The sequence below is a fragment of the Typopeltis vanoorti genome, chromosome 8 (assembly GCF_054136105.1).
Source record: "Typopeltis vanoorti isolate ZY-2024b chromosome 8, IOZ_Tvanoo_1.0, whole genome shotgun sequence".
NCBI lineage: Eukaryota > Metazoa > Arthropoda > Arachnida > Uropygi > Thelyphonidae > Typopeltis > Typopeltis vanoorti.
The window spans coordinates 37406613-37422863 of NC_143556.1; the positions used below are offsets into that span (position 1 = coordinate 37406613).

Genomic DNA, 16251 nt, shown 5'->3' on the forward strand with positions numbered 1-16251 from the left:
ATTGAATTGTGGAGAATATGCTATGGTTGCAATGATGCAATAAAAGGTTTTGATAGTACTTGGCTTTCAGAAACAATGTAGTGAGGCTTATAATTAATATATCTTCTGGTGTGTGTGTTGGTTTTGTTTTCATAGGCTGAAAACTGCCATTCATTTGTTTAAGTGTGAGAAAGTGCAAAAAGTAAGAACTTATTTGATTTCATTTCTAAAATGAACTGAGCCCTGTTGTGGATGAAGGTTGATCTTATGCAGAAATACTTGATGTTCTGATTGGAAGGAATTCCAGATCCCAAAAATATCATCAATATAATATATTTATACAAATGGTCATGGAGTGTTGGAATTAAGGATGTGCTGCCCAACATTCTTTTTTTTTTTTTTTTTTTTTTTTTAATATATATATATATATTTTGATGTGTGAAAGGCTTTTAACTTATAGGGCTTTAATTTTAGCACTGTGGTTAGGCTAAACATAATCCAGAAATCTTGCTTTGGAAACCAAATATAGTAATTTTTCAAACTGCTTCAGGGCCTCTTAAGATATATCAGGATAATGATCTAACTCTGGGCAGCGAAGTTCATCTGTCACCATAGTAACTGGTAATTAGTTTACGGAATTAACAACGCATATAAAGTATATTAATTAAAGGTAACTTTAATAAATAACTTCTATATTTCGGCAACGGCACGTTGCCATCTTCAGGAACATAATCCCCAAAAAATCCAAAAAATACTCAAACCAGTAAACCACAACCCCCTCCCCCCTCCACAATAAAGATTACACCAAATCTATCACCATCCCCTACATCCAGGGCACCTCTGAGAAAATAACCAATATCCTCAGGAAATATGACCTTACTTCCTGTTACAGACCATATAAAAAGTTGGCATCCCTTATCTGCTCTACCAAAGACCAACCACTTCCCCTAGACCTACCTGGTGTATACCAGGTCCCGTGCAGCTGCAAATTGTCCTACTTTGGCCAAACAGGCAGAACAACAAATATCAGGATTTCAGAACACAAAGACTACATCTGTTTTCACCAGTACAGCCGCTCTGGGCTGGCAGACCATGCCTTAGATACCCACCACAGAATTCGTTGGAAGAAAACAAAAATAATACACCTCAGCAAGTTTAAATACGAGAGATTATTCAAGGAATCTTCAGCAGCTCTAAAAAACGTTCCTAACCTCAACAAATTTGGGTGCATGAAACTACCCCAAATTTGGGAGACTTACATTTTGAGAACTTCAGCCCAACTGCCAAGTCAACCAAATTAGCCCACCAGAGGGCACCGATATTAGTTTCTTGCTTTCTTCCTCATTTACTTTTGTTAGTGCCTGCGTGCACATACCATATCTTTATGTTCCTGAAGATGGCAACGTGACGTTGCCGAAATATAGAAGTTATTTATTAAAGTTACCTTTAATTAATATACTTTATATGCGTTGTTAATTCCCTGAACTAATTACCAATTATGTATGACCAACGTATAAGCCTTGCTACTAGAAATTTTATCACCATAGTAGTTGGTAAGTGTAGGATTTTCTAATTGCAATGGATTTCCTTTGGACACTAAACTTTTTATGTTACTTATTGATATTTATTTCAAAATATCAATAAGTAACTTTTATCCAACTATTAATTCTTTTTATTTCTTTATTTTGTTTCCTCTTCTATATCATCTTGCACAGTTTTTTCCAGGCATTATTATTAGGCTAAATAAATAAATAAATATCTACTGGAACATTAACTGCATTTATTAGCTTTTACACCTGCACTTTTTGTGTTTCTAAAAGAGAAAGCCCAAAGATCTTAAAAATTCTCATTTGTGATCTCAGAAAGGATCTCATTTTGGTTTTAAATTTTTTGAGGCAACTTGAAGGCTATTATTATCTGAAGAAGTGTGAACTCTCAAACTAGAATTTTCAGTAGTATCTAGATATGATACAGAAATTGGATTTTATGTTTATACAATAAGAAGGAAATGCTTGAAAGTGTCTCATTCACTCACTCACGCACACGACAGGTAGTAATAAAATATTTTTTTTTGCAGAATCAGTCTAGTACTTTATCTCATATGTCAATTTATGCTGTACTGTTTACATTGTTTGCATTTGTATATTTATTTTATTGTTTTATATTGATCATTTCTATTTTTTGCATTTCTGTAGCATTTACATGAAGGATCAAGATTGCAAACTAATCTTCAGTCATCTCTAAACCAGCTCGATAAGGCTAGTAGTATATCATATTTATAGTTTTTAAAATGTTATCGTTTTGAGTAAATATATATTTTAATACTCATTACTGTTTATACATGTTCATTGAATTTTCTGTTAAGTTTGTGTAATATACATTAACAATACACACTAAATAATTACAAAACTTAGTTGAAAGAGGAATTTGAAATAATAAGCAAACACCATGCTAACAAAACAGTAGCAACACAATAAGGTATTCTCGTGTGTATTAAGAAAGTATGTAAAATAACTATAATTCCCTGGACATGGTTATTCAGGAAGTTTTGCAACAAGGATGGTTCAGAAGGAGTGAATAAAGCAGAGATAGTATTGTTATATAAAGAGGGATCCAAGACTAATTTTTTGCAGTAGTGATGAAGGTTTGCGAGAGATGGGGTCGGACTAGAATACAAAATAGGATTGAGAGAAACAGGACAGATTTGTCAAAGGTTAAAATATTTTCTGTAATATCTTTGTTTTACAGTAATGTGACAACTCTATTGAAGAGACAGAGAGAGTGTGTATACTTTACATTTTCTGGATTTTGCGAAAGGTGTTTGATAGAATACAATATTGGTGAATTTCTGGAATGGGTAATATACTGGTACCTTGGATAAAGGGATAGTTGACTGAGAACTATCAGGGTTTTGTGTAGTTAGGATACTTCAGTGGCATGACAAGTGGGGATGCCCACAGAGTTTTGTTCTGAGACTGCTACTCTCTTTTTGTATGTTATTAACATAGTCCATTTGGAAGGAGATGTTTAGTTATTTGCAGATGATGTAAAGTTAGTAGATTAACGCTTCAAATTTATTCAAGGGAATATTGGTTCAGTGTTACTAAGTGTAAGGTTTGCATGTTGGCCATGGCATGTGACAATTGGCCACTATAAGCTCCATAATAAACACTGTTATAAGAATATTATGTACTCTAACAAAACTAATGAAAAGTCCCAACCAGATCCTTGTATAGCAGTGCTATTTATAGCTCCATATTCTTAACCAACAAGAGATTTAGAAATTCAATGTAGTAAATTGTATTTACTCCCAGATTACACTGAACTCAACATCCTAAAATTGTTCATTTGCTGAATTTGTTTTATTTTTAAATTATCTATTTTAGTGTATGATGACAGTGCGAAAGTAGATCACCATGCCTTAGATGAGATAATAGCTCCACCTAAAATTTACAGTGATTGTCTGCTGGAAACCATTAGCCCAATATTCAGTTTGATTGTGAGCAGGAATGTGAGTTGTATCACTGAAAGGCAATTCAAAATGTTATGAATTTGTAAAACTAAAATGCTGAAACATGGTTAGCCATCACTCACAAGATTTTAATTGATACTAATTTTTTTTTTTTTTTTTTTTTTTTTTTTTGATGTACCACTTTACCCCAGTCCTGAAGAGATACTTTCTGGCGCAAACTTTGTTTGCACACACTTGGATAAAGGATTAAACTAAATTTATTATTTAGCTGTATGCTTTCTCTTGGAAATTTTGTGATTGTGGCTCTTATGTGAAATTTGTGAATGAGCCTTACTGGTATATAGCAGAGAGCAACTGAAAATGATGCTTCTAGATTCATGGTCATGATAATTGTAATAATTCTTGCTTAAATAGATATCTGGAGGAGTTTTGGTGCCATTGTGGGGGGACGGATTTCCTTCCATATTGGCATCAAACACCTGTTTGTTAGCATTAAACTCTGCTGATGCATTCTTGAATGCTAATAATGTCAAATTCCTTTCTAATATCTTCATTTTTAATGTTATTCTGCATTGATGCCATCAGTTCACTCCCCTAATTTTTCTCAGAACCCTCATATCTGTGGTCTCTAGTCTTTGATCAGTTGTTTTATTTCTAACCCAACTCTCAGATCCTAACTTAAAACTGGTTTGAAGACTGTCTTGTATGCTGTTAGTTTGGTGTTTTGACTAATTTCTCTCTTATTCCATATAAATTTATTCAGCTGGCCACCACCATACCAGCTTTGCTTATTCTGTAGTCTATTTCCAGATTTAACCTGCTATCTTCACTAAAACTGTGCCTAAATAGCAGAAATATTTCACTTGTTCTATAGAATCTCCATTCAGAATTTAGCTGAAGTTTTCTATATTCCTACCTATTTTCATAGTTTTGTTCTTTTTACTGCTGATTTTCATGCCATATTTGTTACAGCTGTTATTCAGTTTGGTTAGAGAATCCTGGAGACTTGCAGTAGTGTTTAGAAGTATAACATCATCTGAATAAAGCAAAGAGCTAAGTTTGACATCTCCATTTCTAATACCAAGCTTAATGCCACTTTCTTTCATAATATAATCCATATAGATGATCAATAAGAGAGGAGTAATGTGCATCGCATTCTTGTCTTACCCCTGATTTTACATCAAACCATCTTCCTGTATTTCCTTCAATTCTAAGTGCTGACTTACAATTAAATGTAAACTTTGTTTTGCTCTGTATAATGTTCCATTTAACTCATATAATTTTAGTGTTTTGAGAAGCTTTTCTCTGAGAATCTTTGTAGTATGCCTTTTCCACATCAACACTTAAGTACAGATTTTTGTCATATTCCCACAATTTCTCAAGTATTTATCTTAAAGTGAAAATCTGATCTTGACAACCTCTATTTGGCTTAAACCCAGCTTGTTCTTCTCCAAGCTTCTCTTCCACAATCTTATTCAACCTCTTTTCAAGTATGCTTGTAAATCTTACCTGGAACACTCAGTAGAGAAATTCCTCCCTAATTCTCACTTCAAGCTTTATTCCCTCTTTTATAGATGGGTACTATGAGAACTCTACTCCAGTCGTCAGGAATGTGACCTTCTGAGTAGGCCTCTGAACTATGCAGTGTAGTCACTGCAAAACTTTTATATATCCATACTTAAGCATTTCTGGTAGAATATCATCTACTCCAACTGGCAGCTGGAGTAGATGATATTCTACCAGAAAGTAGAAAGGAGTAGGTGATATTTTGACAAATTTTTCTGCCTCAAGTATTGATTGATATTTGTAGTCCTCTTTGCATCCTCTATTGACAGAAGAAAGTTAAAATATTTTGGACACATTGAAAGGATCGAAGGAGAACTTTTCAGAACAGTAATAGAAGGTAAAGTTCCTGGAAAAAGAGTAAGACGTAGACCATTAATGAGATGGATGGTGTGTGTGTGTGCGTGCACACAGTGACTGATCTTCAGAGAGTTGAAGCCTCCAAAAAAGCATACAATAGGACTACATGACGAGGCCTAGTGTGGCACATTACCAAGCATCAGAGTGACCATACGGCATCTGTGGATGCCCAGTGAACAGATGGATGGATTGCATGCTCTTGAAAATTTTCTAGTATGGTTCTGCCACTAAAAGCTGTATTTTATATCTGAAAAGAATTATTCTTTAATTCACAATATGCCTACAGATGTTTTATTATCATCACCTTTTTGCAGAGCAACAATTTTGTCTTCTTTCCACTCTCTTTAAACCTGCGCTGTTGCAAGACTTATTAAACAGGCATGCCAATTCACTGGAACATTCCCTTAGGATGCATGTTGATATGTCATCAAATCCTATCACCTTATTGACATCAAGTTTATTTACTTCCTCACATTCTTCCTTCATTTCATACTGCACTTTGTTATCCTAACTAATTGAGTAACTCTCCTGGCTTGCTCTTTATACTCTTCATGTAACCTGTTATTACCATTATTATTATTATTATTAAGAGACCTCCAGGGAGTCAGGCACTCATCAAGGGATGCCACATACTACATGCACCAGCTATCATACTTATTCTTGAATTCAATCACACTGCTTGCACATACCATATCTAATGGCAATCCATTCCAATCACACACCACACTATGAGAGAAAAATCTAGCCCTCATCCCCTTCTTAGTAGAATTCATTCTCAGCTTCCAAGAATGCCTTCTTGTCCTTTCAGTTGATGAAAAATTCCATCAACTTAAATCCTGTATTATGCTTTAAGAAGTTTGTACATCTCAGTCATATTATCCCTCTTTCTTCTGTTCTTCTGTTTGCTAGTGTCTGCAGTCTCAAAATTCTCAATGTGTTCATAATCAGTATTCCACAATCCTGAGAATCATTTTAAATACTTTCCTGTGCACTCTCTCTCTCCACTGTATCACAATCACAACAGAAACCAGACCAGACCTGCACACAATAGTCCAAGTGAGGTCTTATCAAGGCCTTGTAAAGAGGCAGAATGACATCATTTCAGCATTACAGTTACCTTTTGAGTTGTATTTGCAATCTTTGCTACACGGACCCTGAACTTCAACTTGCTATCCACTACCACTCTAAGATCCCTTTCCTGTCAGTTTCTTATAGCATAATCCCACCAATATAATACGACACTGGATATCTAATCATTTACTTTGTATTTACTGACATCCATTTTCCCATGCCCACAATTCCAGCCCATTCAAATTATTCTGCAAGTACTGCATATCAGCAGCATTCCTGATTACCCTACCTATCTTTGCATCATCAGCAATTAGCTGTATGTTGCCTGTCAAATCCTTCTCGATATCATTAATGTACAGATTGAATATGCGCTTTTTACTGTATCAATCCATCTACATCTTGGTCTTCCTCTGGACCTTTTCCCTGCCAACCTGGCAAAAAACACTTGTTTTTCTAATCATTCCTCTCCCATTCAAATCTAATCATTCCTCTCCATAAGCTTAAGTGACCATATGCCACCTTAGATTAGCTCTGCTAACAATGTCAAGTTCTTTCCTAATATCCTTATTTTTAATATGATATTGTGATTGATGCCATCTGTTCATGCCCCTAATTTTTTCTCACTAATCTCACATCTGTGGTCTCTAGTTTTTGGTCAAGTGTTTTATTTCTAACTCAGCTCTCAGATCCATAAGTTAAAATTGGTTTTAACATTATCTTGTATACAGCTACTTGAGTGTTTTGACTAATTTTGCTCTTATTCCATATAAATTTATTCATATGGAATAAGAGAATTAGGAAAATACTACAGTCCAAAAAAAATTTTTTTTCCTATATGTGTTAAACCATTATTTTTTTTAATGAATTAATTAATTTTATTTTTATTTGTTTTTGTACATTTTAATTTTTAGCCATGGAGTGAAAAAAATAAGGTGCTCCTTTTCCCTCTGGAAGACTATTTAAAATGCCTCTCTTCAAGAGATGACATGATTAGTAATGCTTACAGATGAATTTATTTTCCTGAACTGTTCATGAAAACCTTATACTTCCTTGTAGAATATGATTACTGTACTTGTAGAATATGCATATGCAACTGTTCGTTAAGATTAAATTTGATTACTAGAAACTTTTGGTGATCCACCCTACTAGATTGAAAGCTTTTGAAAATTGAAGATTGAAAATGACACAAATCTATGTATTTGTGTCATTTTCATTGTTTTTTTGATATTAAGGGTGATAGTGAAAGTCAACTTTAGTGCAGATATTCAAGTCTTATTTATAACTATGGTATATTTTATAGGTGAAGAAATCTTATGAAAAGGCATTTAAGGAATCTGAAAAAGCTCAAGAAAATTACCAAAAAGCCGATGCTGACTTGAATTTGTCTAGAGCGGAAGTTGAAAAGGTAAACCTCATAGAAACAAGCACAATTTTAAAAAAAGAAAGAAAAAATATACCCTGAACAGACCTTCTATTAAATTGGAATAGATGTAATGTTATAATAATGTGTGTGTGGGGGGGGGATAATAAACTAAGACTATAACCTGCGAAAGTTAACTGAATGTGACTTATCCTAAAATTATTTTAATTGTTTGACAATGATTTTATATTGTAGCATGCATTAAATTTACTTTGTTGGGATAAGGGGAAGTCCTGTAAAAGTAAGCTTGCAAAACCAGTCTCCATTTGCTCTACATTTTCACAAATTGCTCCTCTCTTCCCATACAACTCAACTATTCTTTCATTCAGTATTTTGATGAAATTAAAGTAGACATTTTAATAAAAATTAATACAATGGATGACTTGTGTTAAAATTTTTATTTACATAAAATTTTTGCCAAGACACAAACAACTTAACTGAAGAATGAACAATGCAAATATGTCACTCACACAGGAGTAGAGTAGCATTATCTGAGCTGATCTAAAATCTTAATGGCATTTTCCATGTATATTTGATTATATATAAAAAAATTAATTAGGTGAGCTTTCTGAAGAACAGTTTCCCATAATGGGGCATAACCTATATCCATCTGAGCTATCCAGATTAGTGCAATGTAGCAAGGCTTCATTCACAGCTTTCTTTACACAACCACTCCATAAGAAAACAGCTTTTACTTAGGACCAAAGAATCTTATGGTTGGAGGAGATGGCCTGTTTCAAAAGTCCAGGTTGTTCCTTCTTATAGAGCCGAATATAGTCTAGATCAGTGATTGCAAACCTATGACACATGTGTCAACAGTGACACAGCAGCATTCACCAACACCCAACAACAACTATTCTCCCTGTTTGAGTTCAGTTCAACTTTTGCATTCGTGTGAACAAGTACGTTGAATTATTTTGTGCCAGTTCAACAACACTGCTGCCAAGATAAGAAAACAGTTATTATTAATAAGCAATTGGTTAATACAGTAAATATTAACCAAATATTCATTTGATGTTATTATGTGACATCAAATTATTTTAACAATTAAAATAATTAAGTGTCTGTGTGTAGCATGGAATTAAATGATTTCCAATAGCTACAAATTGAAAGATTAGAGCTACATTTATCTGAGTTCCAGGCCAGCATCTGGACTCAAGTGTTTGTCGACCTGAGGTCTCAACTTGAGGATCTGGAAAGAAATTGCCGGCAGAATGAAGAAAGTGATTACAAAGAAGAAATTTTTAATGCTTGGAACCAAATACCAGAACTTTTAGCATCCTGAAAAATCTAGCAATTACTTCCCTCACAATTTTTCCCTCTACGTACTCTTGCAAGACTTTATTCTTGGCATTAAACAACATTAAAATGAATAAAAGAAACCAACTGACAGATGAAGTTAGTGCTGCTTAGGCTTGAAGTGCACAAAGTGCCTACCTTCAATTTCAGACTTATCCTTTAAGACTCAGAAACAAAAAAAGTCATTAATTGATGTTAATCAAATTAAATACAATGTGTTCCATATCTTTTTTTTCCAGTTCAATTCAAAATTGCTATTAAGTAGGGTAATTTTTAGTACACTATTTTAAGTCCAATTATCAATATGCATAATTGTAAATCACCGATTTTTCATTTTTATTATCATACAAACTCAGACATATGTAAAATTACATATGTCTGAGTTTGTTTTGCTCGTATTTCATTTTTGTAATTATTTGATGTTTCAATATATAATGCATAACACAATACATGATTGGACTGTATTTTTTAAAATAAATGAATATTCATATATTTTTCATCCTTATGATGAATAGCAGCAGATTCTGCCAGTTTGGCTGAAATATAATAGACGAAAGTGAAGGGAATTTGATAGAGCTAGATAGGAAGTAGATTTATTAATTGGCTTGGGGATCTTTTGATACACCTCTGACATATGGGATGATGATATACAGTTGACAAGGGGTGCTTAATGGTCAAAGCTGTATAACTGAGAGGAGACCTCCACATGGCCTTTAAAGGAATGCGGAGAACCGACCAGGGCTTCTGATCTAATGTCCAATCCTCACCTTCTCATGTTGCACCCTGTTGGGTATCTACTTGGATACTGAACGAACAAGCATGGGCTGGCAATTTGGGATTTAGCTGACCAAATTTTATTCTTATTGGTTAAACCAAAATATAGAATGATGGTACAACATGACAAAATTTCATGCCGTCTGGGGCATCGCCCAGTTAAACAAGGTCCCCGTTGTTTTCGCCAGGGAAGCAGGGCGAACAGTGAAAAGTCAGCTACTGGAACAAATCTGAAAATAAACCCCAACTCAGCATCACCAGAGTTAAAGATCGGTACTATCAACCTAAGAAGCCTGAATGGCAAAGAAATGCAGCTAGCTGAGGAATTAGATAAGTACCAGATCGACATAATAGGGGTGACTGAAACAAAAAAGACCAAAACTGATGAGATCGTTCTGAGCAATAAATACAAAATGTTATATTCAGGCAATGACAATCAAGGAAAAGAAGGAGTAGCCATAGTATTCAACACAAAATATGATGCTAATCTTCTTGAATGGCAGTCAGTCTCAAGTAGAGTGATGTTGGGCAAATATGAGAATGGGGAACTGGACAATGAGACTTATTTGTGCCTATGGTCCCACAGAAGGTTCTACTAAGGTAGAAGTGGGGGAATTTTTTGAGGCTTTAGAAAAAGCAACTGACACAAAAAAAAATGAAAAGTTGGTCCTTGTTGGGGATCTAAATAGCAGAGTAGGAAATGATTGTGAGACATACAAAAATATTTTGGGAAAATTTGGAGAAAAGAGCAAAGCTAATAATAATGGCAAATATCTGTTGGATTTCTGCTCAGGACATGGACTGGTTATTACTAACACCATGTTCCAACATTAAAAATGTGCACAAATTCACATGGAGAGAAGAGGCTAGGAATAAGAAAAGTCTCATGTTTTCTCCCTGGTGCAGGACACCAGAGTGTACAGAAGATTTGAAATTGGAAGTGATCACTATTTAGTCTTGAGCAGGATAAAATTGAATTTCACATTGAAAAGAATAACATGTAAGAAAGTGTTAAAGCGAATAAAAGTTGAGCAGCTCTCAGATGTGACCTGTAGACTAAAATACACAAAGATTATTAAAGAAAAAATGAAAGAGTTTGAGAACAGGAATCAAACCGTGGAGATTCAGTGGCAAACTCTGAAGAAAACATTGATTGATTCTGCCAGTGATGCATGTGGTGAGGTTGTCTGTAAGGATAAAAAAATCAGAACTCCCTGGTGGACACAGGAAGTTAAAGAGGCAGTGAAAGAAAAGAAGAAAGCATACCAAAAGTTCCTGTCAAATAAGTCAGCTTGTGCTCTTAGAGAATATAGAGACAAATGCAAGAATGCTAAACACTGTGTAAAACTAGCTAAACAAAAGTCATGGGAGGATTTTGGCAAGAATATAGAAAATAAATATCAAGAAGGTGGCAAAATATTCTGGAGGTTGTTGAAGAAGCTTAAGAATGGAGGAAAGAGTGCTGTAAAAGGAATTAGAGATGATAAAGGTGACATGAAAACAGGAGATAAAGATATCCTTGAAGTATGGAGTAATTACTTTGAAAAACTGCTAAATGAAACAAGCAGTGATGACAGCACAGTGGTAAAAAACACTGACCAGGCATTCAGTCAGGAATACATATCCATACTTGAAGTAGAAAAACCCATCAAAGGCTTGAAATGTGGAAAGGCAGCAGGAGTAGATGATATTCGACCAGAAATGCTGAGGTATGGTGGTATAAGAGTCTTACAGTGGCTGCACTGCATAGTTCAGAAAGCCTGGACAGAGGGACGAATTCCCGATGATTGGAGTAGAGCTCTCATAGTACCCATATATAACAAGGGAAATAAAACTGCATGTGAGCATTACAGAGGTATTTCCCTACTGAGTGTTCCTGGCAAGATCTATGCAAGTATACTTGAGAAACGGTTGAGAAGAATTGTGGAAGAAAAGCTTGGTGAAGAACAAGCTGGATTCAGGCCAAATAGAGGCTGTCAGGATCAGATCTTCACTTTATGACAAATAGTCGAGAAAGCATGAGAACATAACAAAGATCTGTATTTAAGTTTTGTCGATCTGGAAAAGGCATATGACAAGGTGCCAAGAGAGAAGCTATTCAATACGCTGCAGTTATATGGTGTCCATGGGGCATTATATCAAGCAATGCTTAGTCTTTATTTGAGTTGTAAGTCAGCAGTTAGAATTGAAGGAAGTACAGGAAGATGGTTTAATGTTAAATCTGGTGTGAGACAAGGATGTACATTATCCCCTCTGTTATTCATTATCTATATGGATCACATTATGAAGGAAAGTGGTATTAAACATGATATCAAAATTGGTGATGTTAATGTCATCTCTTTGCTTTATGCAGATGATGTTATACTTCTAAATAAATGTGCTACAAGTCTGCAAGATTCTCTGACTAAATTGAATAGCTGTTGTAATAGATATGGTATGAAGGTCAGCAATAAAAAGTCAAAGACAACGAAAATAGGCAGAATCATTGAAAATGTCAACTGTGTTGTGAATGGAGAACCTGTGGAACAAGTAAAACATTTCAGCTACTTAGGCACGATTTTTAGTGAAGATGGTAAATTAAATATGGAAATAGACAACAGAATCAGAAAGCTGGTATGGTGGGAAATCAATTGAATAAATTCATATGGAATAAGAGAGAAATTAGTCGGAACACTAAATTAGCTGTATACAAGACAGTGTTCAAACTAGTTTTAACTTATGGATCTGAGAGCTGGGTCATAAGTAAAACACTTGACCAAAGACTAGAGACCACAGATATGAGAGTCCTGAAAAAGATTATAGGCGTGAACAGATGGCATGAATGGCAGTATCATATTAAAAAAGAGGATATTAGGAAAGAACTTGACATTGTCAGCCTCCAGGAATGCATTAGCAGAGCTAATCTCAGGTGGTATGGTCACTTAAACAGAATGGGCAAGGAAAGATTAGCAAAACAAGTGTTCTCTGCCAGGTTGGCAGGAAAACGACCCAGAGGAAGACCAAGATATAAGTGGATTGATATGGTACAAAGTGCCTTAGACGATAGAAATATAAGATCTGATTAGGTTGGAGTCTTGACAAGTAACAGACTGATTTGGAGGAAAATTGTAGATGGAAATTAATAATGATGTAATTTTTTTCATGTAGTACTATCCAATCCTGTACACCCCTTGAGGGTACATGGCAGGAATTTAATGATGATGATGAACTTTTTAGGAGATTGGTGACAGGAAAACTCCATAACTGTTAATGACCTTGATAAGTAACTCACTGAAGTAATTAGACAAAAAGGTGATTTGATAAACTGTAATTTTTGTGTTAGTAATGCCTCAGTAGAGCAAAGGGAGCAAGCTCAAATAGAGTTTTAACGATCCTCAGAGATTTTGGATAAATATGGTGGGGTGATAGAGCATGATATTATTTACGACTGCTGCTCTAAGCAGTCCTTGAACTGCTTAGAGCATTAACTCTAATAGTAGTTAATGGAAAGAACACATTTGTTGTGAATGATCAGTAAATGTGTTCTGTCCATGAACATATTTACTGACTTTCCATAAGCTGTATAATCTCACTTGTATCCCTTACTAACTTTTTTTTCTGTCATATCTCCTCCCCTTCTATTCCTTAAACTTTGAAGACCACATTTCCTCAGTCTGTTGCATATGTACAATTCCATTTTTTTTTTTTTTTTGAACATGACTCATTTGTAAACCTACAGTACATTAAAAAAAATGGAATTGGGCATATGCAACAGACTGAGGGAATGTGGTCTTCAAAGTTTAAGGAATAGAAGGAGATTAGATATGATAGTAAAAAAGGTTAGTAAGGGATGTTAGAAAAGTTAGGAAAAAAAGGTTAAAAAATCCTTAGCTTGTGGGTGGGCTAAGGATTTTTCAATCATTATTTTTTTTTTTATTTATTTTTGTATTATTTTATTTAATTTTACATTGAATAACTATCATCTTGGTTACTTGTTGCTGAATCTCATTGGCTCTCTCTCCATTTCCTTGGAACCCAGGTGATCATATCTGCTTACAGTAATCCAGATGTACTCTTATCAAAACCTTGTAAAGTGGGAGAATAATTTCCTTCTTTCTTATGTCAGTGTTCTCTTTAATAGCACTGTTATCTGATGCAATGACTTAACTACCTTTTCAAAGCACCCCCCCCCCCCCAAAGTCTACCTGTCTTTCTGAAGTAAGCTACCCAGAGAGGAGGGAGCTGATCTTTGGTAGAACAGATAAGGGTAACAAGTTTCCAGTGAAGCTTAAAAGCTGTGTAGAGGTTGTACTTTTTTAAGTACCTGGCTATTTTTTCTGATGTGCCATGGATGTTGGGGTTGGTGATGGCATTTCTGAAATCCTTCTGAAGCGATGGCTGAGGAATGGAGGAGGAACAGATTATTTTTCTAATTCTTTAATCACTGTAGCCATTGGAAAGGATGGTGTTGTGCATGTGATTGATTTCATTTGTAAGAGAGGTTCCACTGGAAAAAAAGATTATGGGTTCCATTGGTTAGAGTTTTAATAATGTCATATTGTTGAGAGGGGTTGGTGGTGGGAAAGTCTGTGAATGTATCTGCCTGTGCAAGTGAGTTTTCTATATACAGTGAAGGAAAGGTTACCTTTAGGAAGGCATGTTACTCAGTTGTCTAGGAAGGGTAAACTATTGTTATTTTCTTTTTCCATCATAAATTGGATTCTTGGATGTAGACTATTGAGGTGACTGAGGAAGGAGTCTGATGTGTTGGGCTATGAGGCCAAATAGAGAACATCATCTTCCTATCTAGACAGAAGGTTTGAGAGGGGCTGAGTCTGGCTCATTTTTCAGAACTTTCCATGTAAAAATTGGCAAGAGGGGGTGAGACCCATAGCAGTTCCTTCTGTCTGTTGGTAAATTTTGTTCTTCCAAAAAAAAATAACCAGAATTGATGGCAAAGGAAAAAGAGATCTAAGATATCAGAAGGAAAAGCATCTTTTAAGAATGTTAAGGTGTCATTTAAGGTAAACAATGAATATTGGTAAACAGCAAAGTGATGCCAGTGCTTACCAATATATCTATATTATTCAAAGATAAGATTTTCAATCAAGGTTTTAAAATGGGTTGAGTTTTTTATATAGGATGTGGTAAGTCCAGTGAGGGAGGGGGTACATAAGAGAGTTAGCCAGCTGTTTTGACAATTAAAATTAGTCTTTAATCCTTTCCTAGTGCTGTAATTATTCCATTAAACCTCCAATATGATGTCCTCCCAGCACTTAAGACTTAACAAATGGATTCATTATACAATTTGATAATCTGTTGTACAACTTGAATATGGTCCATTGTACTAAAGCCACTTTTAAAGCCTGCCTGTTCTTTTTTGGTTTTGCTAGGTCTAAAGTTGCATAAAGCCTATGCACCAAGACTTTTGTTACCACTTTGTTGGCTGCTGATAGTAGACTGTGGGTTGGTAGTAGTTGGGGTAGCCTCTTTCCATGTTCATAGTACATAATTTTTCTTTAGACATAGGGTAAATAGTTGTGCCAAGATTTTGTAGATCATTTCCCCACTTGCTTTTAGAAGTTCAGCAATAACTCCATCATCATCATCACCTGCAGCTTTTCCATTTTGCAAGCTTTCTATGCTGCACATAACTTCTGGTATAATCTGTGGCACTTCAGTTATTTTGTAGTTGTCTTCTTCTGCATTTAATTCCTCATCCTGATATAATATTGAGTAAAATTCTTCAATTATTTTTGCTATAGTATATATCTCTGGTTATAGTCCCATTTTACATTTGGACTGCAACCATTTGGTTATTGCTGTTCATCAATTATTGTTTGGCCTTTTGAGATTATGGTTGTCTTCAGTTGTATGAAATTAGAATTTTCTTATTTTTTCATGATATGTTTTCTGATTGTTTTGTACATCTGAGTCTATGCAATTTTATTCTGTGTGCTGTCTGCCTGTTTCATTTCTCTTCGTTTCTTCAGAAATTTTGTCATGTTTCTGTTCTGTAGTATCAGCTACTTCAAGTGACCATTGTGAAAGGTTTTGGATCAGCATTATCATCTATACTAAGATTTTCAAATCTATTGTTTAGTTCATATTGGAATATATCTTTTTTAATGGTGAGTTTGTATAATAATAACTATTATACAAATAGTTATATATATGTATATAACATGCATATGTATATAATATTATTATGCATATGTATATAATATTATTATATATATATGTATATGTTTATGTTTCGGTTTGATCTTCGAAAGATTTTTTTCTTTCTTTTTGGCAATTTATTTGACTCTTAAAATGACTACCGTAAGATGGT

The 16251-nt window shown here is 34.7% G+C and overlaps 1 protein-coding gene across 4 annotated transcripts in view; it reads left to right on the plus strand.

The window, feature by feature from the left end:
• The window catches only part of LOC150103934 (formin-binding protein 1-like), a 405525-nt gene that overhangs the window by 126231 nt on the left and 263043 nt on the right, over positions 1 to 16251 (plus strand). For all 4 annotated transcript variants that reach the window (XM_090396622.1, XM_090396623.1, XM_090396625.1 and 1 more), the window contains exons 5-6: positions 2175 to 2237; positions 7746 to 7850. In XM_090396622.1, the coding sequence (XP_090252748.1) occupies positions 2175 to 2237; positions 7746 to 7850 (168 nt within the window). The remainder of the gene's footprint in view (positions 1 to 2174; positions 2238 to 7745; positions 7851 to 16251) is intronic.